We start from the raw sequence: 27,726 nt of genomic DNA, 5'->3' as shown, positions 1-27,726 counted from the left end.
TGCTGCAACGTGAGGCCAAACAAACCGAAATGTTAGTTTGGAACTGGAAAAAACTTTACAAAGCCGGGCACGGAGAACAAACGCTTCCTGCCTCAAAATCCCCGGAAACCGGAAGCGCTTCGCTTGAGCCCTTTTAACGGCTCAGCTGAGGGCGGGCCCTCCCAGGCACGTGACCTGCTCTTCCGCAATTCTCTGATTGGTTGGATTTGAGGCAACACAGCAGTTAACATTATCAATCCTCAAGCACCAGACGGCGTGGGGGCCACGTGCTCATGATTAACAAGTAGTTGATAATTCTTTTTTTCTCCCTCCTCTGACTGTGAGTCGAGTAGAAAACGCTGGGTAATTAATTCTTTGCCCCAGCTTGTGTATCTACGAAGTGGAACAGCCATAAATAAATTTCTGTATGTAAAACAACTCATACAAAACTCGAACACAATTGTTTACACCCTCTTTCCACCCCAGGACAGTTCTGAGGTTGCACTCAAACCTACTGTGAGTTCTCACAGCCTCAGCCAAGGAGGGACCCCGAAACGGGCAGACTGCCCAGGACACCTCTCAAAGGGGCTGGAAACATTCTGCAGCAATCTGGAAGAGCTCACATTCTGCTTAAATCCAGGAAATTTTTTTTCCTAATTTTTCTTCTGGACTCTACCCCTCCTGTTCTCGTGTCCTCATGTGCTGCACCTGTGCGGTCTCACTGCGTGTGACGACGGGAACGTGGGAAGGGCAACAGAAAAGAGACCAGGTGGATTCTCCTTCCCTTCTCTATTTTCCTATTTTTTTTTCTTTCACAAAATGAACTTATATGTTTACACAATGAGAGAAAAATCTCATGTCAATAGTGGGCTCTCAAAACCGCAACCCATAAATAACAACAAAAAACCTAGAGACATACTTGTTTAGGGTTTTATTGATGACAATTGCTAAAAACCCAAATATTTCTCTATATGATTTCTTAGACAAGTCAAGAGTTTCTAAGTCAAGAGTTGGTATGCTTTTAGTATAAATAGAAAGCTTTCTGGAGTCTGTGATCTGGCCACAATACCGTGGTTAGTGCTGAGGGCTCAGGGGTCGAATGTGCCTTTTTCTCTCCAGCTTATCAGAGGAGAGTGCGCAGACGTCAGGTGACCGCTGTTGTGCGGTCCCTACAAAACAGTCACTGGGGAGTTTCTGAGACGGGACTTGGTGGTTCAGGAGGATTACTGCCAAATGTTCTGCTCTTACTAAAGTCTCAGGAGCCAGAATAAAACCAGATCAAAACTGGAGACATTTTCACTTGGGACACATCATCTATAATAATGAGACTTCATCTCTCTGACTTTCGTGAGCAAAAATTATACTGTAGAAGTGACTTTTCCATACAATGAGAAATACTTTCCAACTTTTAAAGGCCATTTTTGATGTAAATGTGCCTGAATGCACAACACAATTTCCTTTTTAAATGGGGCCATGGTTCTCAGATTTGTCTGTTCCAGGGCGTGGACTGGTCACTGGGAGTTTAAATGCTCCCAGGTGGTTCCAAGGGCGGCAAGGTAGAGGGCACTGAGGTACAGCTACTGTGAACAAAGTGATGTTCGAGAACAAGGCTGTCTCCACATCCCTGAGGGTACCAGGCACTCGGGGCGGAAACAGCCTGCTGATGACTGATCCCAGGAGGGGCGGCTCTACTGTAAGACAGCGACCATGACCGGGGCTGAGCTGGAGACTGACCTGTAGGGATTCAGGAACAGACTCAGTGCTGCAGGGCTGCCCTCGAGTGTGCTCACTCTTGTTCCAGCCTTGATCACTGAGGTTTTCTGACACCAAAGAGCCCTCGGATGAGACACCCAGGTCTGACTGCTGCATGCATTTTAAAGCCACGTGACCTTATTATACCTGGACCTCTGGAGAAGCTGGAGGTATTGATAAGATGGCAGCTCAAGACAGCAGAAGACCTTTCTCATGCCTGATTTACTTATAGGGACATTAGTAGCATGAAAAACAAGTTAAAAAAAAAAAAAGACATCTCCAGCTGATGTCCCAAGTGAGTGTTTAAGCGTCTTTAAAGATGTCTGTACAAATCCACCCAAAGAAAGTTTCCCGAAGTCCATGGTCTCAGAGAAGCACAGATGTTGGAGCAGGAAGGGTTCCTTGCACTTCAGGGATGACCTTGACCTACTTACTGCAGTTAAAAAAAAAAGGCAAGACAGGTGACCTTCCCATGGTGGATGATGCTGTATCGTAAATATGGCGTCTTCAGTGACAAGATGCTCTGTTTGAGATACATCCGTTCTAGAAAACTTACGCACAGATCATTTAAAATTGACTTTAAGTCGTATTGATGGTCTTTCCTAGAAAGAGCTGGCCATCATGTCCAAACAGAAGCTTCAGTCTGTGCGGACAAGGCTTCACATCCATCCTCCTGGAGGCTCTGACAGCTGGTCCATCCACTGAGATAGCGGGGCAGGGGCTGTCTGCAGCGAAGCCCCATGTCACCCCGCCAAAGTTGGTTATGAGGTTGCAAACTGTAAGTTGGGGCAATTTTTGGTTTGTTTTTCTTTTTGTTGGGGGGGGATTTGGTTTATTTATTTACTTATTTAGTTTAATGGTGGTACTGGGGATTGAACCCAGGACCGCATGCATGCTAAGCATGCGCTCTACCACTGAGCTATACCCTCCCCTTAAATTGGGGCAATTTTTGTAGAGAGGACTAGTCCTGGACCCACTGTGAGGGAGCTCGGATTAGGGAAAAGTGACCCCCTTGGTGAGCCCCGAACAAAGGCCTCCTTTCTTCACGGCCAGTTGGTCCCCTTAGTGAAGGAGAACACAGGGGTTGCCTATTCAACGTGGCTGAAAATAAGAGAACTAATTGTGTACTGATGACATTCAGATTTGTCATCTCAGGCCCTTACAATACAACTGCCCTGTATAGTTCGAGATCTCTACAGGAAAACAAACATTGCTCACATTTTATTCCATAAAAATTATAGTCACATTTCAGCTCATAGTGTGGCCTAGTTCTAGGACCTTCCTAGAGCCAAGCAATTGTCTTAAGACTGCCTGGAGAACCCTGCCTCTTTGGTGATGGTTGGGGGGCGGGCATCTGGGTGTGACCCCAAGCGGAGGGGGAAGGAGAGAGATGGCTTGGCGAGCAGGGTCGGGGTTCCTCTTGAGGGACTCAGCTCCCTTCACACCCTCCTAATCCTTTATAGACTCAGCAAGACAATGGGCTGAGGGCTTCCCGAGTCACTGTCTCAGACAGCAGCAGAGGCGGCTCCGCCTGGACCTGGCAGCTGACAGGGGTCTCTGGGAGGCCCGGCTGTCAGGCCCTGGGGGCTGTGTCTCCCCGTTTGAGGCGACGTGTGATGAAAGTCCCCAGGGCCACCAGAGGGATGCACATGGTGGAGGAAGCCACGAGTAGCCCGATGATGGCCAGTGCATACGGCGGGTAATCCTTGGTCACAAGCTGGCCCTGAAAGGAGAACCTGAGTGTCAGCACAAAGAACCTCCCGCCCAAAACCTTCTGAGGGCACTGCATGCCCCAGGCCTCGGGCCTCCAGTGGCGGGAGGACAGCACAGGAGGCTGGGTGTCCTTGTGCCCGGGGCCGCCCCAGCTCTGCACGCAGGTCACTAGTGCATCTACTGTTCCCCCCTCACTTCCTCATTCTCTTCCATGACCTTCAACCAGAGTGTGTGGAGCTCCTGTTTGGAGCTACTCCACAGACCAACCACAGGAATAATCAGGGGGCCTTCTGTTCCAGACACCAGCTGGGCACCGAAATGCAGGGGCTACGCTTGCCCAGTGCCGCCTGATAGAATTTTCCGTGATGGGAGGAACGCTGCCCAATATTGCAGCCACCAGATATGGGAGGCCACGCAGCCCTGGGGTCTGGCAGTAAGACTCAATAACTGAATTTGCAATTTTAATTTAATGAATGTAGATTTCAACAGCCACATGTGGTTATTAGCTACCATGTCGAATAACACAACTCTGGTCTCAAGGGAAGACTTGATGGGCCCTGGGACTCAGCTGGTAGAATGGTGGACGTTTCCCTAGATGCAGAACTGATGAGAAACCAAACGAGGCCAAAAAGGCAATAAATGCTAGCTTTCCATGGAGGACCCAGGGGACAGCTCTGTCTAGGGAGCAGGTGTTTGCTGTCAATCCAAGTGAGATCTGCAAACCAAAATGCCACACAGAGTGGCTGGTGTAGGGGAACCAGCCCACCAACTTTTTGTTGCTGGTCTGTTACTCTCTGTGTTCTCTGTGACAAGGACAGAAATTGGGAGGAAACATCTGGAAACTATTTTAGCAATTTGATAGCATAATCCTGTATCCTCTGATTCTGATACGTACTTGGCGCTTGTATTTAATAAATGTTCTTTCAAGTAAATCACTGTGACTGCATTTTTCCAAAGTATCAGTCTGTTGTGGATTGGAGCAAACACCCGGTTCCTCCCCTGAGGGGGGGGAAGCCCTGATCGGCACCCACCGCTGCTGGAACCAGACCTGGGGGCCCTCCCGGCCTCCCTGCAGCTGTGTGGGGCTGGAGCCCCGGGCCCTCGCACCTGTCTGCACACTCCACACATACCATATGCTACAAGGCAGCATCTTCTCACGGAGGAAGAAATGCAAACTGGCCGGTAAGATTCCTTTCCTCAAAAAGTAACTCTGTCCTATGAAAGCGTGTGTGTGCGAGGAGTCAGGGCTGACCCTCAGGGAGGCTCTGATACAGCCACCCTGGCTGTCCCGACCCTGACCTGGTGCCCTCTGCTGGGTGAGCAGATGCTGCCCGGCCCCCGTCTGTGTCTTTTCAGTCCCAGCCACATCCGGACCAGACCCTCCCAGGATCCAGCAATTCAAGTGTTGATGCCAGCTCCTGCCCCACCCAGCTCCGCAGGTGCCTTCCAGGGGTCAGGGGTAAGGGAACATGCCCTCCAGGCTTGCTGGGTCTCCTCTCAGTGGCCTCAGGGGACGGAGGTCAGGGGCGGCTGGCTGAGGGTCACGGGCAGCCGGGAAGCTCCGCAGGGAGTCTCACTCCCTCTTCACTGCGGCACGTGTGAAAAACTCCCGGCCCAGCTCTGCTGTCTGGGCTGAGTGTTTTTAAACACCTGGCTGATGTGTTCACATTGTGACAAACAACCTACCCACACCCTGGGGAGAGCTCCTGGGCTTCAGAAAACTGAAGGCCCCAGACAGCAGGTACCTGGGAGGCGTCCCAGGCCTGGTAGCGCAGGGTCCCGGTCATGATGTAGTCGCTCAGGTAGAAGACAAAGAGGCTGACGATGAGCAGCGGGCTCACGCCGGCCCACATGGCCTTCCAGTACCAGTTGAGCTTGCGGCCAGTCATGGCCCGAAGGTCGCTTTCAAATCTATTTGGATATCGGGGAAAGTCTGGATTATCCATGCTGTTGGAGCCAGGGTTCCAGCCCTCATGTCCCCGTCTGCTTAGGAGGATTCTGTTCTGGGCACCACTGAGGTTTGCACATGACCACTGGGCCCTGTGACTCCTTCTGGGGAGAGGGGTGCTGGGCCTTGGGAGGGGAGGGGGCTGAGGCCGCCCCAGAGGGGACGAGGCAACCACCCGCAGATGAGTGGACGTCAGAGGACATCCTCCTGGTGCTGGCCTTGGGATGGAGGCTGCAGGTGTAGACGTGGGAACAGAAGGCCTGCCAGGACACCTGTGACTCCATCCTCAACACCAGGGGACCCTGAGGGCAGCCCTGCCCCACCCCTCCCACCCTGCTGTCTATCAGCGACTCTCCTGCTCATTAGAAAAGTCCCAAGAGGGGAATCTCATTTGTTTCAGAGACCTGGGCAGGCTTCCTGGGGTGGGTGGGGGTGGTTCAAACCTGGGACCAGAATCACCTTCGCTCAGGCCCGTTGGCGCTGGTGTGGAGCAGTGCTTCCCAAATGCAGGAGCCCGCAGACCCCCACTGTGATTTCCATCACGTCTGTGGACTGTCTCTTTTCACTTTTCTTTTAAATGGATTCTTTCTCCTGAGTTTAGCAATAGCACAACAGCATGCACTTTATGGATTTCTATCCATGGACTTGATTGGCTAATCACATGTTTCTCTAATACACACACACGATTAGGGAAAATATCTCCAGCACTTTGGGAAACGCTGACCCAGCCATCGCCCCATTTCACAGAGGAGGGACCGAAGCCCGAGGTGCCTGAGGGCACCCAGGTAGTGGCAGACCCAGGGCCAGAACCTGGATTGGTGTCCTACCTCCAGTCCAAGGCCTTTGAAACCGCTCCCCAGGGCGGGAGAGGCAGCCGTGGAGGAGGGGTTGGGGTGGGGGTGAGGCTGTCCAGGTGGCAACCACAGTCCCAGCCTCTCCAGGACCTGCCCTGCGTCCTGAGTTCCCATATCACCACCTGCCCCCGTGCTGCCACTGACCTAGCGGGGCCCTGGGCTCTAGGCCACCATTGCATAGTGGACACTTGGGATTCTCAAAACTACACATGGCAGAAAGTGCTGCATTATCTAGTCCCTTTACATCCCCTGCTCCCTGCTTCCTGGAGATAAAAGGCTTGAAGAGATGGCTGCAGAAGAAAAGGGAGTGTGGTACTGCTGCTGTGTGGCCACCAGATGGCGCCGTATCCCTATAAACTACCCAGAGAACTTTGTATTTCTGCCCCAACGTCCACCTCTTACCACCCACCCCCCAGCTGTGGGGGGACTGGAGCCCCTCTCCAGCACCTCCAGGGGCCCTAGGTTCTTCTCCCTCCCCAGCCTCCTCTCTTTCCCCCGAAACACCCATCCTCTCCGGTGCTCGTTATACTGGCATTTCCTAGGAGACCAATTAGTCCCAGTTTACAGGACTTCCCCGGGTTTAGCACTGAAAGTTCCTCATCCCGGGAAAGCTCTCAGTCTGGGAAAATGGGGACAGCTGGTCACTCTAACACTAGTGTCCTCACGATGTTAGTAGCTTGGCAGGGCAAAGGGCTTTCCTTGATCACAGAAGTTTTGGAAATGCTGCAAATTATAACGTCCTCTTTGAGATTCACAGTTGCCTTTAAGGCTCTGAGAAGACCTCCGGGAAAGAAATTTGGACTTTGTTTAACTTGTGAATTCTGGGTCCCCCCGCCTTCCCCATCTGCTCAATCAGCCTAGGAGTGGAGCGCCTGGTGGCTCTGCCATGAAGTCAAGCTTGAATACTGCTTTAAATCAGTGGTTCTCAGCCCAGCTGCAGGTCCATCACTAGGGAGATTTAATTACTTCATTGCTGCCCTGTGCACCAGGACTGGGGACTCAGCTACCTGAATTTGGCAAATTTTCTAAGGCCTGAGTTATTAACTCTACTTTAATCAGTTGACTTGAAAAATACTAACGTTGGCCGTGATTAGTGTATCTAGTGCCTGGAGGCACGATTCCCTGCCCAGGGAAGGTGTTGGGGTCCAGCAGGGGCAAGAGGAAAAGGTCCTATACTAAAAAGAAAAAATACAGAAATAGAGAAGATATTAGCTGAAGGCAAACTGAGGGTGGAATTGAGGCCCAGAATTAGCTGAGATTTGGGGGCAGAGAAAAAAAACTTGGAAAAACTTAAGGGTAAAGAGAAAAGAGAAACACACACTGGGAACCAACTATTCTTGTGGGACGGGGCTTCGTGGGTGGGATTCCCTTGCAGCTGTCGGGGGCAGGGCCTCCTCACCTCCTCAGCCCATACAGGTAACACACGGCGACCGTCTCCACCAGGACGATGAGCAGCAGGGACAGCGTGGCCGCATAGTCGTTGAAGATGTCGAACCAGTAGTTGCCGGCCTCCGTGGTGAACACCATGCCGATGGCGCAGTTGATGAAGCACACCAGACCTGGGGCGCAAGACCACCTGCTCACCTGCCTGAGACCCCTGCCTGTTCATCCCATTTTCTACAGGGCCAAGCCAGGGACTCCGAGGAGGTTCTGGCCATTTGGGTCATCCTCATGGGTTGGAAGAGCTGCCGTGGACTGGCCTCTCTGCACATGTATGCCACGTGTGTGGGTTGTGGGGCATGGGGCAAAGGTGTCCTAAGGAGTGATGGCAGGAATCGCTGATGTTAATTCATAGAGAAGGCCACCAGGTGGCAGCAAACTCAAAGGAACTGAGGAAGTTGCAGGCGCTGCTGTCAGGAGGTTCTCACCCAGGCTGTGTCTGGTGATGTTATCTCAACAAGTCAGTCCCTGAGCTCATGGGAGGTGAATCAGAGGAGATTCGAGCTGCACGGTGCCCCTCTCAAGACCGCCTAAAGAGGACTCGCTCACGTCTGAGTACAAGAGGAAGTAGGGAGGGGAAGGGAAGAAATGTTCACCCAGCTCCCTCTGCGCCCTAGGCACTTGCCATTCATTGGATCCTTCAGCCTTTGAGGCAGGTTTCAGGAGCTCCCTTTTACAGACAGAAAGCCAATGCTCAGAGATGTCAGGTAGCTTTCCCAACATTCCACAGCACGTAAGAAGCAGAGTTGGGATTCAGACTCAGGCCCTTCTGCCTCCAGAACCTGGGTTCTTGTCCCAGTCTCCTTCGCTGCCTTCCTTGGACACCCCACCAAGTATTTAACTCTAACGCTCCCACCTGCCCTGCCCTTTCCACTGCCACACCCTCGACCACCAGCCCCCGAGCCCCACTGACATCCTGAGGGAGACACACAAGGAGAACAGGCTATATGCTGGCGGGGGGCTGGAGGCACACATAATGCTGGCTCCTGAGGCCAGGAGCAAGGAGGGTGCTAAGTGCTAGAGGGCTCTGCTGGGAGCTGGGTTGACTTGGGCGGGGAGAAGGGATGTCCTGGATGTGGTGGAATGGCGTCACTAAAGGCAGGGGTGTGGTCACAGTGTCCTCCAGACACTGGCGGGTTAGAGAGGAGCAGATGGGTGGAGCAGATGGGTGGTGGAGTGAAACAGGGAAAGGCAGGCTTGGAAAAACAGGTTCTTTCCCTAACAACACAAATGTCCACCAACAGCAGAATGGGTAGGTAAACTGTGGTGGGCGGTTTTACGATGGATTATTACACAGACAGAAGAGAGACTGAAGACTGCTACTTGCAACATGGGTGGATCTCACAGACACAGTCTGAGTGGAGACAGCAGACACAGAGAGGAACTGGGTGACTTCACTATATGAAAATTCAGAACAGAAAAAACAAACCTAAAATGGTAGCCCTTGGAACAGAGGTGACTCCTGGGGTGGGGGGGTACTGACTGGGGACGGAGTGAGAAGGAGCCCCCCGGGGAGCAGGAAATGCTCTGTACCTTGATCTAGGTGGTGGTTCATTGGGTTTGAGCTTAAGAAATGTACACAGTGTAACTGTTATACTTCAATTCACGCAAACAAAGACAGGAGTGGGTTCTCTGCTGGCCCAGAGAGCTTCGAGTGCCAGCTTGGGGAGTCTGGCCTCTGCCCAAGGTTGGGGTGGCCTCTCCACTTCCCTATGACGTGGAGAACCAGATGCCTGGGGGAATCACAGGTACCAGGCCCCAGATGGCCCGAAGGGACAAAGCCAGGGCAGAACCCCTGGGAGGTTTCCACCGCCCCCAGGGGCCACTTCAGTAACCACATGGCCCCTGAAGAAACTCCTCCCTCCACTCGCCTCCCCGACTCCACTGCCCTGCGGGCTGGTCCCTCACCTGAGATGGCCTCCTTGGGCAGGTAGCTGGAGATGGCCTTGCTGTCGGTCAGAGGGGTGAGGATGGCGGCTGTGTTCCCCAGCATGCTCCCAATGCCCAGCATCAGCAGCATGAAGAAGTAGAGCACAGACCACAGCTGGGACACCTCCATGTTTTTGATGGCCTCGGTGTAGACGATGAAAGCCAGCCCGGTGCCCTGGACAGCCTGCCCACGGGGAGAAGGCACCAGTTACACACCCAGGGGGCCTGGGGCTCCTGAAACACCCCTGCTGCTAAGTCACTCGGGGGCCCTCAGAATGGGCCCTGGGAAGACGCAGCCCCTCAGGTGGAGCTGGGCTGGACGGGCACGTGGGCTATCATGGAGCCCGTATTTGCAAAGTGGGAGGAGACAATCAGTCAGCGGGGAACACTGAGTTCTCCTCTCCTGCCCCAACTCGCACCAATTCTGAATCACATATAATAAAACCACATATGTACAAATTCTGCTTCCCGTATCAGGACCGACGGGGTTCTCTGAGGCCTAGTGGCTAAGAGCTGAGGGGAGATGGTGGAGCCAGAATGGTGGGGAGTGGGCCTGGCCACCGGGCCACCGTGGGGTCAGTGCTGCTAGTGGCCTGATTCATGCCATGGTAGCGCTGTTGTGGGGAGACTGAGCTGTGGACACAGAGCCTGGAACTCCTGCCTGAGGAGGTTGGTAGGGGTCATGGGTGGGGCGCGCCCCCTGGTGGCCAGCAGCAGCAGCAGCAGGAGAAACACTGGGAAAGCTTCCACTGCAGGTCTAAAGAGGTCACCTACAACACCAAGAGGACCGAGCAGTGGGAGTGCAAACAGAGTTTTACAAACCCATGAGAAGACAGGCCACTATGAGTGAAGAGTCAGCAGGAGTAAGAACTAAGATTCAGAACACCCTTCCCCTAGGATGGCAGGTGCTGGATTGTCAGATTCGAAATACAGGTCAGCTCAACGCCACACCAGTGAGGACAGCGGGATTCATCTGCCCTGGGTGCAGACCTAAGAGAGTGATCACTTATCCAGACTTTACAAACAGCAACAAAACCTACGAAAGGTGGCCTGTTTATTATTATTATCATGAGCTGGCAATTCTAAATAGTTTCAGTAATAAAACACTCCCCTGCCTGTGGTCACCACTGGAACAGCTACATAGGATGTGTTTAAAGAAACAAAAGGTAAAATTACAAAGATAAACATATAACAAGAAACTACTGGAATGAAAAGCAAATTTGAAAAAAAAGAGTGTCTAAAAAAATAATTGAACTAAAAGGTTCAATTGACAGTTAATATCACCTGCAGCTGAAGACAGAATTCATGAGCTGGGCAACACATCCCAGGAATGAGTCATAATGAAGCAAAAAAAAAGAAAAGGTAAGATGGGAAAAAAATAGACATGGAGGGCAGGATGAGAAGGTCAACAGAGGTCTAAGTGAAATTCAAAAGGAGAAAAAAGGAGAGGCAATGATTAAGAGATAAGAGGCTTGAATTTTCCAAAACTGATAAGATACATGGATCCAGGAAGCCCAAACTCACCCAAGACTAGATTGGATAAACAAAAACACTTCCATTCTCAGATTGCAGAGGCCAAAACAAAGGGCAGGTGATGAGGAAACCAGAGAGAAAGAACTTGGATAACTAAGTGCTTACAAAGAATGAAAGAATATTTCAAAGTAACAGTGAAAAAAACACAAGGCAGATAACTTCAGAGTGTGGAGAAAAAATATCTGTTAACCTGGAGTTTTCTACTTAGGGTAAAACTGTCTTTAATAAGTAAGGGCTAAACATAAATATTTACATACAGACAAAACCTGAGAAATTTCACCATCCAGAAAACTGCTGTAAAGGAATTTATTTTAAGGGAGAACCCTGCCCCCCCCACCTCTCCCCTACTCCCAAGCAAAAAAGCTTTCTTTTGCAAAAAAACCCAACAATGGTAGAAATTGGGGGGGAAATTGATAGCAGTTACAATACCAACAAAACAGTAAGGTACCTAGACATCAAGGTGCAAATGTGCCAGAATATTCATGGAGAAAATCAGTTGAAGAATATAAAAGAAGACCCCAGTGACTGATGAGATAAAGCCTGTTCCTGAATCAAGTGATAATTCAAAAAATATTATTTCTCCTCAAATTACATTATAAAATCAATGCAATTGGAATAAACAATTATTAAAGGGATTTTTTCAATAGAACTTGTCAAATATGAAAAATAAAGGTCCCAGCATAGCAAATTCTGTAAAATATAAATAAGGGTAATTTTAATAGCAAGAAATTTTTTTTAAAAACCCGATGTCTATTAGTAAGGGAATGGATAAATAAATAGTGGTATATTTGGGTGATGAAATAAAAATGCAGCTTTTGAAATGAATGCGAGTCCACCTGTATCACTATAGTCCGATCTCAAAAATAAAATGTTGAATAAGAAAGATCTCTCCCATGACCACTTGTTTCCACTTAAAAACTGCCAACAAAAGCAGTAATATTACTCACGAATAAATATGGGTAAAAAAGATGTCAGAATGAGGGTTCTGGCATCTGGTGAGCAGGGAAAGCTCTGGGGCCATAGCAAAGGGGACTTTAACTTTGTCCCCAAATGTTCTTTTCTTCTATATACAAAAACCTGAGTACAAAATGACAAAATGTTTACAGTTGTTCACTCTGAGGGGTGGTTATATGGTTATTATGTTATTCTTCGTACTTTCCTCTGTTTTGAAAATTTAAAAAGAGAAAAGTTCAAGGAAGAAAGGACACAGGGGCCCCAAAGGAACTCGGCAGTGACTAGGATTCCTGCGCGGCACCCGGGAGAGTGGTGGGCAGGGCGCTCCCGTCCCCTAAGAGGCACAGCAGAGAGAATTCAGAGCTGTCCTTGATTTTCCTGGGACGTATCCCTCAGGGTGCAGCTCTCAAAGGCCCCTGGAGAGAAGCAAGCCGAGACTTCGCCAGCACCTTACCGTGTCGAGCTCCGATTCCAAGCTGCAGTTTTTAATTTGTGGGAACACCTCGTTGTATTTGCTCGGATAGGCAGATGCTAGGTAGCCCTTCACCTGTTCCAGGTTGCTGGCTGTCAAAAAGCCATCTTCAAGGTCGAAAGAGTTGGTCAGCAGCAGAATCACCCTGCAGAGCAGAGGGTCAGACTGACCTTCTCTGATTACAAAGGCCATTGTCGCCAAACTCTCTGTCTCTTCTTTCTGATTTAGGAGAGGTGGTTCCAACAAAGGGGATCTGTTGACTGGTGAGCTTTTAAAGGGTAGGGCAATTCTGAATGGCTTTGAGGAAGCCTCAGATAGGAATAGTGGTGACCAAAGGAACCAAACCCATGCAGCTGGGCGATTTTAACCTCTGGACCAGTGCTGTCCAGGAGAACTCCCTGTGATGATGGAAACGTGCTACATCAGTGCTGTCCCATACCGTGTCCACGACCCACATGTGGAAACCAGGCGCTCAAGCGAGGCTAGAGCAAGTGAGGAGCTGATGTGAATTAATTTACATTGAAACGGAAAGCAATTTAAATCAAAATTTGTATCAATTTAACTAACATTTTAACTAATTTTAAATCAACTTACATTTCAATTTGTAAGCAGCCCCTTGTGGCTAGTGACTACTACTCTGGACGGCATACCTTCTGGATGATGTTTCTGCTATCTGGGGCAAGGGGCAGCAGGAAGTAGGTTCTGCAATCTCCAAGGCTCGGCTGGAGAGCTCTAGGGGGGCTGGGGCAGAAGAACCTAAGGTGTGTGTGTTGAATGCCCTATTGTGCGAACTGCTTTGAACACAGGCACTGCCCTCACCCCTGCCTCAGGCTCGGCAGCTGCAGGTGGTGTGGATTTGAACCCTGGATCCCGGACGGCAGGGCTGGCGCCCTCAGCCCCACAGCCCTGGCCTTCTGGCGCCTGCCTCTTCGCAGGGGCCCCTTCGGCCCAGAGCTCTGGAGGCTCACTGCCCCACTTGAGAGGCTGGGGCCCACCGGGTGGCCCGGACTTACTTGTTCAAACAGCTTTCGTAGTTGAAGGTGGCCTTGAAGCCATAGATGGAGAAGGTGACGACGCTGGCAAAGATGGAGGTGGAGCTGTTGAGGAGGGACACGATGATGGCGTGCTTCTGGCAGTCGTTGGAGGGCTCGTTGTAGCTGGCGAAGGCGATGAGGCTGCCGAAGCCCAGGCCGAGTGAGAAAAAGATCTGGGTGGCGGCGTTGATCCAGGCCTTGGGGTTGGCCAGCTGCTCCATCTGGAGAGCCGAAGGGACGGGCTGGCGAACTCTCAGACCAGCAAGGGCGGGAGGCCGAGAGGGAAGGGGCTGGTCCCCGGCACACAGCCGCTGGAGCCCAGCTCTCCTGGTCCCCACTGGTGCCCTGCCCGGCCCTCGGCATATAAAACACAGCCTCCTGCCATCCCTCCACTGCCCCCTCCCCACAGGGGGTGTGCAGTTGAAAAGTGCAGGGTAAGGTAACCAGAAGGTGTTGAGCCCCCGATCCGTGACCCAGGCACCGCGTGGGTCTGGGCCCCCAGAGACGGAGGTGCTGGGGCCTAGGTCTGGGCTGTACCCCAGCACTGATACTCGGGGGCATCTGGAATGTGATGGGGGCATTAATGTGGGGAAGGGGGCGCTGCCACAGTCATACTGTTTCCAGGGACCGGATTTGCTAAATGAAGAACGTGTCCTGCCCCAAAGGCAACAGTGGCCCCTCAACAAGCAACAGCCATGGGGTGAATGGGGAGGGACCACAGAGAGCCCCGTGGAGTGTGGATTAACCCCTGTAAGGAAAGGGGGGCATGGAGGAGCGAGCAGGAGGGTGAGATGACTGGACTGATGCTCCTGGTGAACAACTCAGTCCACAGGCTGGAGGGAGGGTTCCAGGTGAGACTGGGGACAGGAGGCCAGACGTGGGGCTGGGGTAGCAGTTGGCTGGGGGGCAGTAAGGACAAGGAGGGTGAATGGAAGATTTAATGCCCCAGAATTAACAGGGCGTGGGGACTGCCTGGTGGGCTCACACCCACATCCCTGTGTGCACTAGGGCTTCCACCCACCTTTCGTGCACCCCCTTCCACCCATCCTGGAAGGTGGCAGAATGAAGGGGGCGCCCCTACCTTGGGAGTGAACATGTACGCCAGCCCATTGGTGGCTCCGTGGAGCGTGAGGCCCCTGATCAGGTAGATGAGGAGCACGCAGTAGGGCAGCGACGCAGTGAAGTACACCACCTGTGGGCACCAGAGGGTGGAGTCAGCCTCCTGGAGACGTGGTGACCACAGGGCCCTTTGGCCCAGGACAGACCCGCTGTCCCCACACACCACCACCGCAGTCTTGGCTGTTCAGGCTCCTGACAGCTGGAAAGGTATCGAGATTGTTGGTCAGACGCAGGTTCTGAGTTTGGGAAACTGGGTGGTGGGATGCAGATGCCCATGTCTGTGACCACCTGGAAATCTCTTATTCAGTGGAGAAGAGGGAACAGGTACTGAGGCCACGGTCCCCCACCCTCCCTTCAACCTGACCTTATTCCAGAAAGGATTTGAGGGCCACCCACAAAAACGTATCGATCACATTAACGTTTTAAAACTGCCAGATAAAGAAATCTGTATAAAAAGAAAATGGAGGCAATCCAGTAAGATGAACCTAAAGAAAAAGGTGGCCTATGGAATATGTGTGTGAAGTGCTGCCAAGTTTCTAAGCCAGATTCATCTCTGAGCTTCCCAGTGGCCCAGGAAAAGCAGGGAGCACAGTCACTTACAAGAGTTATACTGTCTCTGAAAAGAAGAAAAAAACATCTAAGGGCTTGGAGGAAGGTCAGGTATCCCCAGGACTGGGGCCTGAGAGAAGCTGGCTCATGAGTGCTGGGAAGGACAAGAAGTGGTATTTGCTGTCCCTATAATAAATACAATAGAAACACAATGATTTTTATGAAAGGTTTCACTTCCACAGGCTTTCAAACTGCACATCAATGGAATTTTTTATCAACTAAATCCTTTCCTGCTGACATGCGTCCTGGGGTCAGGGATGTTTTATCTTTGGTTTTCATAGTGGCTTTGGAAGTAGCTCCTCATACTCTGAGTAATTTTAACATTTATAAAACCTTACAAAGGAGGCCTTCAAGTGCATGGATGCCCATCCAGGCCTAGAATTTTTTTTCTGTATATCAACTCTTATGTGTACCAGAGCCCCTTATGTAGAGCAAAGAAATATTATTTGCAAGTTTTCTTTTGTTTGTTTTGGTGAAAGCAGTTCCCTTAGTGTTTGGGAAACATAGCTGGTGACCTATGTCCAGCTTGAGCTGCGCTCGGCCCTCCATCCCCACTGAGGTGTGGTGCCACCTTCCCATGAGTTTCCAAGGCCACCAGCATGGTGCTCTGTGCCCTCTCACCCTGGGGATGGAGGGCAGACGTGGGGTGTGTCTTCTCTGAATGCTTCTAAGCTGAAGTCATTGTGACTTGAGGAGAGTAATAAATCCACCTGAGATTGCAAGAAAATGAGCCAGGTTTGAGATGGAAATGGATAAGAGGAAAGTGAGGGGCATCTGGCCAGTGAGCTGAAGGAAGTCAAGGGACAGCAGGGGAGGGGTGACCAGTGTCCATAGCCAGTGGACACTGAGAAGACACTTAGAACAAGTCCTTGGAAGCTCCCACCTTCCCCTTAGGTGAATGAGTTTCCTGGAAGGCCCTCTGGAATTGAGATCAGGCTGGCTCACTTCTGCCCTGTCAGGCAGGATTGCTGGACATGTGATCCGGCCTAAACTATTAGGAAAAGCTATTTATGACCAATCCGAAAGAAAAATCTTGGAGGGGAAAAAAGCAGATTCCAACAGAGGAGACCAGGATATGGCGTTCATTCTGCCTTTACCAAAATTAATCCCCATAAATAGAGCTGTTGGGGCACTTCTGCCATGGAGAGGGGTGTGGCTTAAGCAGAGCAAACAGACAATAAGAATAAATAAGTTCTCAAGGCATGACATGGCCTCATTTAACAAGGTTCTAAATGATCTGGAAAAGGGATGGCCTCATTAAATCTCCAAGCTTGCAGATGTTGCCCTCAGATCTTTTGGATCATGGTCATAATAACATGTCAAAGACAGACTGCAAAAACTTTTTTATAAACATAAAATGTCAGCCAAGCTTCAAAATGGGACAGAATGAGTTGCCGCAGGCTCTAAACTTTCCCAGGGAAGATTCGCTAGTCCCTCAGCTTGGCTGTGGGATGAGGTGCTGTTGGGGCTCAGATGCTGGCCATCGCGGGGTCTTGGAAACCAAAAGATGTCCTACTAGGCATGGTTCTGGGGTGTCACAGGGCACCTGAGGTACCATGGGCAGTTCTGGGCTTGAAGCCTCAAGACAAACATGATGGGGCTGGAGGAAGCAACTCAGGCGGTCAAGAGGGGTAGGACAGGTGGGCTCTTAGAACCTTCCGCAGGGAAAAGTTGGGATTGATTAAGTCATAAAAAGTGTGGGGAGAGCAAACGGGTTGGTCTCTTGGGCAAAGCTGGGTCTGCCCGCCTCTGCTCTCACTACTTGGTGCCCTTGGGTAGGTCACTTTACCTCTCTGAGCCTCAGGCCAGTGGGGCAATGAAATCTACTATGAAAGGTTGTTGCAAGATTGCAACAGTGTATACGTCCAACCCATGGTGGATGGTGGATCAGCTGTGAGGAGTGACAAGTATGAGCGGGGCACGCCGGGGACCAGGGGTGTCTGCGGCAGCTTGAGAAAGACGGCAGGTGACGGAGACACTCCAGGACAACTTTCTGCGTGGAGCAGGTTAAAGAAATGTTTAGCCCCATCAGGAGTATAAGCCTGGGGATGCACCAAGAAGAAAAGGTTTTAAATCAGGCCTGACAGCTCTGCAGGGTCATTGAAAGCAGTTAGACCAAGGGTTCTCAAATTCGGCCGCAAAACAGAATCACCTGGAGAGCTTTTAAAATCCCCGTGCTGAGGTTGCACCCCAGACTAATCACTTCGGAACCTTTGAGGGGGCACTGAGACATCAGAGTTTTAAAAGCTCTCCCGGTGGTACCAGTGTGCAGCTAAGTTTGAGAGCAAGGCTGTCTCAGGGATGTCGGCCATCATTAAAAGTTTTTAAAGAAGAGAAAACTGTCCAGTTCCTTGGTGCCGCTATGGCACTAAGGGTTTAGGGCTGGGACAGAAATGCTCATCTTTCTATATAGTGGGAAAGTCCTTTTTTCAAGATTTAAGGTTGCAACTTCAAGCACTGCTGGCCACCTCTATAGGTGCTAGCAGGTGATTTGTGCCAGCATCACTGTCCGTGCCCTCCTCCCCAGCGTGGCTTCTGCCCCTCGACTGCAGAGGGCAGCCGGGGCAGAGGCCCCCCGCGCGCTGCCGCCCCACCTTGCCAGTGGACTCGGTGCCCCGCAGGATGCACAGGTACACCAGGAGCCAGGCCAGGATGAGGCACAGCGCCGGCTCCCACTGCACCGCCCCGTTTTCCTGGATGGACGGCGAGATGTTGAGGGTTTTCCGGTACCAGAAGTACTGTGTCGAGGTCGCCTTCTCACATTCCTCATCATAGCCCGTGCGGTTGCCATTCACTGGGCAGACAGACCATGGCAGGGGATCCTTTGGGATCAAAACAAGCATTATCCACAAAGTTGAGGGCTGAGGCCACAGGTCAGGGTGGGGAAGAAGGGAGGTGGCCCTGGTGGGAGGTTCTTAGAAGAGAAGGACACTGGTCCCCAAAGGCCAGGAGGCTGAAGCACCTGAAGACAGAGAATCGAAGGATTTATTGTGGGCATAGGTGGGGCTTGGGCAGAGAAGAGAGGCTGGGAGGGGCTCCACATGCCTTGCAGTGTTTGTTGAAAACTACTGAACTCTACAGTGGGTCTGAGAGACTGAATCACAGGGACCATTGATGACAAATGAACTCTGATCCACAATCTCTGCAGCAGGCAGCCCAGAAACTCAAAACACAGCACCTACAGCAATCAGCCCAGAGTGGTCAGAACTTGATCACTGACTGCGGCTTTCCTAACTGTGTTCCCTCCAACTTAGAACCAAAGGGAAAGAGCCAAATATGCTCCCCTAATCAATCACACGCGTAGTCCACCTATGGTTTCCATGCCAACAACCTCCAGTCAGGGCACACCCACAGCCTTCCATCTGCCCACCAACACGATTTCCCACTCCTCTGACTGCCTTGGAGTCTCTGCCAAATGCAAATTATGGCACTGACTCCCTTGTTATAGCAGCTCAGAATAAACAGCCTCTGCTGGTTCTCATTTGGGTGGTTTTTGTTTATTTCCACAAGCCCCTAGCAACTCCTCACATGGATAAGACTTCGGTCCTGCCCTCACTGACTGGTGCTGGAGACAGGCATTTCCTAGGACAGGCACTGGGTTTGGAAGTTAGAGGGGGTTGTGGTTCAGCCCCTCTGCAGCCATCTTCTGCATCTAGGACAGAGATAACTGATGACTTCCTTTGAGCCTGAGTCAAGCTACACCTGAAGCAGTTCCACTCCTGGACTTTGTGGATGGAGTCAGTAAGAGCCTCTTCTGCTTCCGCTAGTTTGAAAAGAGTTCTCCATCACTTAGGAACAAAAGAGCCTAAATGTGTACAGTGAACATGACCCAGGGCCAAGCACTAAAGAGAAGTACCCAGCTGGGTAGGGGAGAGTGGATTAAATTCTGGCTTGGAGGGAGATGGGGGTTAGGGAACCCACCTCTGCTCTGCCAAGAACAGCTCCACGTTAATCAGTTTCCCAGCTCAGACTTCATTAGACAAAAACCCTCCACTGACAGAATCAAGTCCAACCCCACAGGGTTCAATCCCTGTATTTCACAGGAAACAGCATTGAGCCCCAGTGGCGTTCCCTGGATGGGCCAGGGCCACACTGCCAGTGAGCAGCTGGAGCCCAGGTTTGTCACCTGGAAAGTACCTGGAACCTGTGCTGGTGGGACCCCTGGCAGCAATCAAGGGACCCTCACCCACTGGAATGGAGAGCCAGATTCAAGCTTTGGCCCCAAATGTTTCCAGAGGTGACCACCAGCAGTTCCTCCCTTTAAGAGGTGGCATCCACTGACCCGCCTCGTGAACCTGGGCTGGCCTGTGTCTTGCTTTGACCAACAGAACGCAGTGAAGTGAAACTGTGTGACTTCCTGGCCTCAGCATGAGGCCTTGAAGCTGTCATTTTTGCCTTCTTGGACACCAGTTGGCATGTAAAGACATCTGGGCTAGACCGCTGAGGAGGGCTCCTGGGGAGGACGCCCAGGCGGAGGGAACTGAGGTGCCTGCAGACTACCAGCACTGAGCCCCAGTCCTTGGGAGGCTCCCTGTGGACCTAAAGCCCAGAAGACAGCCCCCGGGCCATCTGCCCGGCTTCTGCAGGACTGACTGGGTCCATTCACTGGACAGTTGCTGTTGCCTGCCCAGCCCAGCCTGGTTCCCAGCCTGTACGTGACTCAGTCAGCTGCGACAGAGGCTTTAAAAATACAATGCCCAGGCTTTTACTGTGCTCCTCCCTGCCACCCCCTGCCAGTGACTCAGGTTTCACTGGCCTGGGCTGGGGACTGGGCACTGGAGTTTTAAAAGCTCCTTTGGCTGATTCTAGCACAAAGCCAGCATGGAGAAGTTTTAAAGTACAAAGGACTTGTTCAGTTGACCAATTCCCAGAACCTAGCATCTCCAGCTCTGAATCAGTGGGTCAGGCTGGGATCCCGGCACCTGCATTTCTAACAGCTGGTGCTCCTGCAGGGAAAGGCTGGACACGAGGCTGGAAAGCCCGGCCTGGAGGAGGGATGGACAAGAGCAAAGACCCTGAGGCCAGGCTGCCTGCATCGAATCTCCCAGCTACTTAACTCCCCTCTGCCTCCGGTACTCAGTGTATCAGCATCATGGGGTATGGTGATGATCACATGAGCAAATACTTCTGAAGTGCTTGCGACTCTACCTGGCCCAGAGAGGGTGTGAGTGAATGTTGCTGCAGGAACTACCGTTATTATGTGACCTTGGAGGATGCTCCAAGGCAGAGACAGATCTGTGAAGGACGGACCATCCTTCAACTGGAAGGATGACCACTCACAGTCAAGTGATTTTCAGGAATCACTAACCTTCACACTTCGGAGGGTTAGAAAAAGATAACCCCTTTCTTGAGACATTCTATTTTCGCCTTTGGAAGACGGTAAAATTAACCTGATTTGTTAGAGCAAGACACATTGCTTCCACTTTTGGAAAATTGTCTTAATAAGTATACAGATCTATAATGCCTGCAACCCCTTAGCTGGAATGGTGTTGTGCAATGCACAACTTGCCCAACCATACATGACAGCCCTGCACAGAGGAGGGGAAATGGTCCCCAGGCTGGAGAGTAGAGGAGTGCCCTGCTTCTCTGAGGAAGGTGGGGGAGAGAGAGGGTTGTGGCTAGTCTTCATGGTGCTCTAGGCTGAGCCAGGGAGAGGATGAGGGGCTGCAGCTAAGCTCAGGGCAGAGAGTTCTTCCTGTCAGGGATGTGCGCAAGGCATTTTCCAATGAGGTGACCTGGGTGGGGCGGATTGGGAATCCAGAATTGGGTGTGGAGGTAGCACCTTCTAAGAGTAGATGCCAACTCCTGATTATTGAGGTCATTCACCCCAGCATTCCTCGGGGCCCCATGTGCCCCAGAGACTGGCCTCACAAACTGGGGCCAGTTCACAGTCCATGCCGGCCCCACCTAGCTTTTGGACCTTGGAGACAGGGTCTGAGCCGTGAAGGCCTGGCTCAGTGGCCAAGGGTGAGGCATCCGTCCAGCGAGCTCCTCTCTCCTCCCACTGGGGAAGAGGCTGAGATGGAGGAGGCTGCTGGGAGGTGAGTGGGGGCAGTGGCAGTGGGGTCCCCAAGAGTGAAAGCCGGGCACCGAGGAAAAGAGTGAACACGGGCAGTGGAGGGGAAATCCCCATTTCAGATACGAAGACCACCTGTTGGTGCAGAATCAGGATTCTCTCTTCTCTACGATTTCCAGCCCCTTCCTCATTTTCTACAGTGAGCATCAGCGATGGTTATAGTCAGAAATGCATTTTTTAAATGTTTATCTTTGGGAAGAGCTGCTATTGTGTTACAGGGGGTGACAACGGTCCTTCTAGGAGAATTTTGCAGAGAAAAGGAGGGGCTCGGCCTGGAGGCAGAAACTTGGAAGAACAAGAAACAGACAATGATGATATGGGGAGGAGGAGGGGAAGAAGGGCGAGGAGCAGGAGGAGGAGGAGCAGGAACAGGAGGAACAGGAGAAGGACGAAGGCCGGTACTGTCATGCTCCGTGGGTGGAGCCCCTCCCCAGCAGTTCTCTTCACAGGTTTCCCCCAGGACCCACTATGTGGTGATTCTTAATATTTCAGGGGTCACATCCTTCAGAGAGAACCCGATGAAAGCCGTGGGCCTGCTCTCCAGAAGTGTGCACACACACAACAGCAGGGGTCCTGGGGTGCCCGGCCTCCCCCCAGCCCTTTGTACCACGCCCCGGCTCTAAGGCTGCCACCCCCACCCTCCACCCCTGGGCAGGTGGGTGGCCTGGGGTCCTCCCCTTCTCCTGCTGCGGCCCCTGCGCTGCCCAGGCTTGCTCACCTGGAAGGAGTGGAAGAGGTACCAGAAGGCCCAGGCGTTGATGACGTTGTAGTACATGGAGAGGAAGAAGGACACCACCACGCTGGCCACGCCTGAAGGGACAGGACGCAGAGGGCGCTGAGGGCCGCCCCTCCCCCCGACACGGACCGGGCAGTGGTGGCTCTGCCGTGTCCACCCTGTGGTGGCAAAACCTCCTTTGGCAGGTTGGTGACCTGGCACCTGCGAGCACTTTCTAAGGCTTAGTCTCTCCCCCACCTCTCTCCCCGTCTTCTGGGACGTGAGGCTGGTGACGTTCTTTTGAGATCTAAGTGCCAGGTGCTGGGCAATGTACTTTATATGCTTCAGGTCCTCACAATGCTGTTGTGAAACGGGTACTGTTATGCCCACTTCACAGAGGAGGAGACTGAGGCACAACGCTTGCCCAAGACCACACAGCTATGAAGTGGCAGAACTAGGATTCGAACCATATGAGAAGCACTTTGTCACTGATGCCAGACATCATAATTGCTCCTTCCTTGGCTTGCCTGAAGCTGGGTCACTTGTGCCAAACCCTGCCCAGTGGTGTCAGGGAGCAGGCTGTGAGGGGGTGTGTCAGGAGTGGAGGGGATGGGGGCTGCCCCGACCTGGTCAGGCCTGCAGGGAACCAGTGAGGGGTTGGGGGCACCCGAAGCAGAGAGAGGGTTGGTAACCAGAGATGTTTAGAGCTGGCCCTCAGCAGCCCTGAGAGCCACTGTGCACATCTCTGCTCAACCCCACACCCTGGGGCACCGCCTTAGAAGTTGACATTGGTGGCAGTAGTTACACCATTGGTATCCATAAATGCTACAACCAGGCCTTCCTCCACCCCCACCCACCTGGACAGCCAGCTGTTAAACATTCACCAGAATTCCTGATTGGCATAAACATCTGGTATCTTTCCTATTGCACCACAAATGCTGCGTCAGAGAAGCCCTCTGTGATTGATGACTCAAGCCGATTGTAAAACCACACACCTCCATGTTAAAAATTAACAGCCATTCAAAATGAGGCAGCTGGATCTGGAGATGATTTGTGAGGCCACCGGACGCATTTCTTCTGTATCTAAGTCATGTGCAGGTTTACATCCTCCTTGCTCCTGAGATATCCCTCAGCTTTCCCGCCTGCCTTTCTGCTGGAGGGTTGAGAGGGACGAGCAGAATGGACCATGGCCATTGCTGGTCAAAGTTCCTCCTGCTCACAGAGGAGCCCTGGCACGTGAGAGCTGTGCAGAGCAGGTGAACCATCTCCCCGGTGCCCAGGACACTGGCTCCAAGTAACTCAGCGGAGGCAGGATGGAAAGCTGTGCCCCTCTGGCCATCCACTGAGCCTTGGCTTCTGTGCACTGGAGATATGGATGGTGCCCCACAACCTCTCTGGTGTGATGAAGATTAAATGAGCTCACACACAAATACACGTAAAGTTAGTAGTAATTAGCAGGGGAGTTTCCAGAATGGTTGCTGGCCAGGACAGAGTTACAGCTGCTTTCCTGGTCAGTTATTTCCCTTTAACAGATGAGCAAACTGAGGCCCAGAGAAGAGAAGCAATGTGGCATCAGTTCCCTGGGGTATGCATCCTCCTTCTCTTACTGTCCCATGGGTAAGAGATCCAGCCCACATTCTACAGCATCTCCCTCCTGGGCCATCCGCCCACCCCATTCCAGGGTTCTCTCCTGGGCTTCATGCTTGCCCCTTGCTCCAGCAGCTTTACCAGTGGACTCTCCCCTCACCTCCTCCTGCCCAGGATAGAGTCTGAGGGTCCACAGGTGGGAGAGGACTGGAAAGGACCCACTTACCAACGCCACTGAGGTAGGGGCTGATTGTCCTCCAGGCGCCGATGCTGCCCTGCCGCATGCGCTGCCCCACTGCCAGTTCCAGGTACAGGAGCGGCATGCCCTCCACGATGAGCATGACGATGTAGGGCACCAGGAAACTACCTGCAGGTGTCCAGCCAAAACCAGGTCATCAGCGCTGGGCTTTGTAACCCACCCAACAGCTCAGCCAATGTCCTTCCATTCATCCTCCCTTTCTTCCCTCAGTCTTTCCACTTGTCCATTCATCCTTCTGCCTTTCCATCCATCCACCTATCTTCCATTCATCCATCCATCCATCCATCCAACCATCCTCCATCCGGTCTTCTTTTATCTTTCCTTCAGAATCCATCTGCCTATCTTTCTACTCATCCTCCATTCTTCCAATATCCACTCTTTTGTCTTCCATCCATCCATCCAACCATCCTTCTATCTTTCTACTCATCCATCTATCCATGGATGACATGTGGCCAGATCAGTTGTTAAAATCTTTAAATACTTCCATTCTGGGTGGTAGACTGCTGCTGTCCCAAGCCCCATGAGTGCCTTCCTCAATGCCTCAGCTGCCCCAGCCCCTCGGCCAGAAACCCCCATTCCATCTTCTGTTGCAGCAACTAATGGTTGATCAGAGCCTGGACCACTGCATGGTTAAATGTTCTGAACATCATTCCTGAATCTGTCCATCCAGCCGTCCACCTCCACACACTTCCTTTGGGCTTTTCGCACAGCCCTGATGGTGCCCACAGGAGGTGTTACGTTAAACAACCGTTTCACTAAACCTTCCTCTGAGCTGGGCCCTAAACTGGGTGTGGGGTGGATGGGAGGTTAGCAGCCCTGCTCCTAGCCCACGAGGGATCACGTGGGCAGAGGAGTTTCACCTTCCTTTACAGAGCACCTTCGTTGTGTTTATCCATTTTATACAGTGGCCTTCAGCCTAAAATTTCATTTTAATAAAGGTACTATACCAATACAAATTTTAAACCCACTGGTTTCCAAGGAGCCACCTGCAGACAAATGCCCCCATGATAGTGGGGAGCCAGAGGGTATGATTGGAGCCATGAAAGGCACCCCCCCCCACCACCGCCAGACACATGGACAAAGGATGGCAGCCTGTTGGGAGGTCCCCCACACCGGCTGTCCCCGCCGGCAGCTGAGCCACTGCTTCTCCGGTTGGTCTCGGCCCCCTCCTCCGCAGCCCCTCGGCCATTCCTCCCTCAGTTCCTGGCTCCTTGGCAGTGGACCTGAAAAAAGTTCACTAGGAGAAGAGGGCAAGACTTCTGATTAAAATAAAACCCTGACCCTACAGATGCAGGGATTAAAGGCTGCTTACAGGAGGAACTGGCTCTGAAAGTATTAGGGTAAACAACACAATACATATGCTCATAGAAACATCTGGTATTTACAAAAATGCCTCCGTTGTATGTACGTGCGGCCTTACAGCCCACTTTTCTCCCTCAACAGGATCGCACCATCACTCTCTGGGCTACCCCAAGCACCTCCACCTGACTCCGTAAGTAGCTGCAGGACATTCCACTGGGAAGATGAGCCCAGAAGCAGAAAGGCCAAGCAGAGCCTCCCGTCCTCCCACCCCAGGCTCCCTCCCCACGGAGAGAAAGGCAGCGGCTGTGTGCTCGGGAACGTGAGCCCCACACCGCCAGGTCTCCATCCGCTCTGCTCACACCGGGGCTACAACAAATCCTGCCCTCTCATTTCTGGGCTCTTGTGTTGAAGACGCTGCCGGGCCCTTCCTTGCTCCCTTCCTGCCCAGGAGAAACGTGTTTCAGCCTCTTACCCCAGGTCCTCTCAACAGCAAGGAGTCCAAGAGGCCATCAGGGGCTCTCACCCACCACATACCTATCAAGATAGGTAGCGTTGGGACAACCTGCTTGGAGCAACATTCAAACCCTCACTGGTTATAAGAAAAGCTTATTTTCACCCAAGGTGTTAAACAGTAACCACAGGAGGCCGGAATGGTCCACGGAAGGCTTTCCTCTTTCCCAGGGCCTGATGGTCCGCTGCCCACGGGCAGGTCGGAAATCCAAGGCCAGGCGCCCAGATGGGAATGAGGGCTCTTCAGCCCTGCCCTCCAGTGATTCTTTCACCCCTCCCACTGCGCAACCAGCCAGCCAGACACACTCTCCCAGTGGATCTGCTCCACTTTCACTGCCTCGACAAATGATGCCAGAACAAGCGAATATCTATATGCAGGAAAAAATGAACTTCAATCCATACCTCACATTTTATACCTTCCCCCTAAAAAAACCTCAAAATGGATCACAGACCTATTACAACTCAAAACTATAAAACTTCTAGAAGAAAACACAAGAGAAAATCTTCCTGATCTTAAGTTAGGCAAAGATTTCTTAGCTGAAACATCAGAAACATTATCTGTGAAAGAAAATGTTGATATATCTTCATAAAATATTAGACTTCACTTTAAAACTGTGCTCCATAAACAACATTGTCAGGAGAGTAAAAAGACAAGCTACTGGGTGAAAATATTTTCAAAACATGTATGTGGCAAAGCCTTTGTATCTAGAATATATATAGAACTCTCAAAACTCAATAATGAGAAAACAAGGAACTCATTTTTAAAATGTACAAAAAAATGTGAACAGACATTTCACCAAAGAAAATATGTGAATGGCAAACTAGCACACGAAGATGTTCAGTATTGGTGCTCAGCACGAAAAGGCACATTCAAACCACAATAAGATGATGCTACACACTTATTAGAACAGCTAAAACAGGAAATGCTGGCAATTCCATGTGCTGCCGAGGATGTGGAGGGACTCTGCTAGGGGAAGTGTACAATGGTGCAGCCACTCTGTAATGCAGTTTGGCAGTTTCTGATGAAGTTAAGCAGACGTTCACTGTATGACCCAGCAATCCCATGCCTAGGTATTTACTCTAGAGAAATAAAAACTAATGTTCACACCAAGACCTACACACGAATGTTTACAGTGTCCGCATTCATGGTTGTCTTAAATTGGAAACAGCCTAACTGACCTTCAGTGAGTGAATGGAGAAATAAACTCTGCTACATCCATACAACAGAATATTACTCAGCTAATAAAAAGGAACAAACTACTGATTCATGCAACAACATGGGAGAATCTCAAAAGCATTATGCTCAGTGAAAGATGCTGGATTCAAAAGGCTACATACTGTGTAATTCCATTTATATGACATCCCAGAAAAGACAACACTATTGGGACAAAAGACAGACCTACAATTGCTGGGGGCTGGGGGGGGGGCTGACTACAATGGATATGATTTTGGTAGTGATAACACAACTTCATGTATTTGTCACAATTCATAGAACTGTACACCAAAACAAGTGAGTTATTCTGCATGCAAACATATCACAATAACAGAAAATTGTTTAGTGACCAGTTTGAGAACAAGACTACTGACCAACCCTCTTCTGACTGAACTGCTCCTCATGCTCCTCTTACGTCACACTCTGCCCCTGGATCTGTATGGGAGACCCTGGCATCAGGGAGAGGCAGACAGAGGCCTGAAAAACGGCGTGTTTGCACCCTCGATGTTGTTGCATCTCGGTGGGGCACAGTGCTGGAGACTAAACATGGCCACACACTCTGCAGCCGCTCCCGGGAAGAGGTGAAGTCTGTTTCCACCCGTGGATCTGGGCTGACCCTGGGGCTTGCTTTGTCCAGTAGGAAGTGGGGAAGAGGGTGCCATGGTGGTTCCAGAGCCCAGGCCTCAAGGTAGCTTACAGCTTCACCTTCATCATCTTGGAGTGCAGCC

At 51.5% G+C, this 27,726-nt stretch overlaps 1 protein-coding gene across 5 annotated transcripts in view; it reads right to left on the bottom strand.

Moving 5' to 3' along the window:
- Window positions 1–895: 895 nt before the first annotated feature.
- Window positions 896–27,726, bottom strand: part of SLC6A20 (solute carrier family 6 member 20) — a 57,326-nt gene continuing 30,495 nt past the window's right edge. For 2 of the 5 annotated variants that reach the window (XM_032459023.1, XM_006173929.3), the window contains 10 exons: window positions 23,941–24,081; window positions 22,131–22,222; window positions 17,931–18,158; window positions 14,690–14,800; window positions 13,588–13,829; window positions 12,557–12,719; window positions 9,595–9,799; window positions 7,646–7,805; window positions 5,190–5,355; window positions 896–3,454 (listed from right to left, as the gene is read on the bottom strand). In XM_032459023.1, the coding sequence (XP_032314914.1) occupies window positions 3,305–3,454; window positions 5,190–5,355; window positions 7,646–7,805; window positions 9,595–9,799; window positions 12,557–12,719; window positions 13,588–13,829; window positions 14,690–14,800; window positions 17,931–18,158; window positions 22,131–22,222; window positions 23,941–24,081 (1,658 nt within the window). In that variant the 3' untranslated portion in view covers window positions 896–3,304. Of the gene's footprint in view, window positions 3,455–5,189; window positions 5,356–5,851; window positions 5,984–7,645; window positions 7,806–9,594; window positions 9,800–12,556; window positions 12,720–13,587; window positions 13,830–14,689; window positions 14,801–17,930; window positions 18,159–22,130; window positions 22,223–23,940; window positions 24,082–25,086; window positions 25,724–27,726 lie in introns of those variants that run through there. The other 3 variants (XM_032459022.1, XR_004312297.1, XM_014561964.2) reach the window with 3 other exon arrangements.

Source organism: Camelus ferus, chromosome 17, assembly GCF_009834535.1.
Source record: "Camelus ferus isolate YT-003-E chromosome 17, BCGSAC_Cfer_1.0, whole genome shotgun sequence".
Taxonomy (NCBI): domain Eukaryota; kingdom Metazoa; phylum Chordata; class Mammalia; order Artiodactyla; family Camelidae; genus Camelus; species Camelus ferus.
Note: the sequence above shows the minus strand (reverse complement) of the source record. Positions and strands in the feature narration are given on the sequence as shown.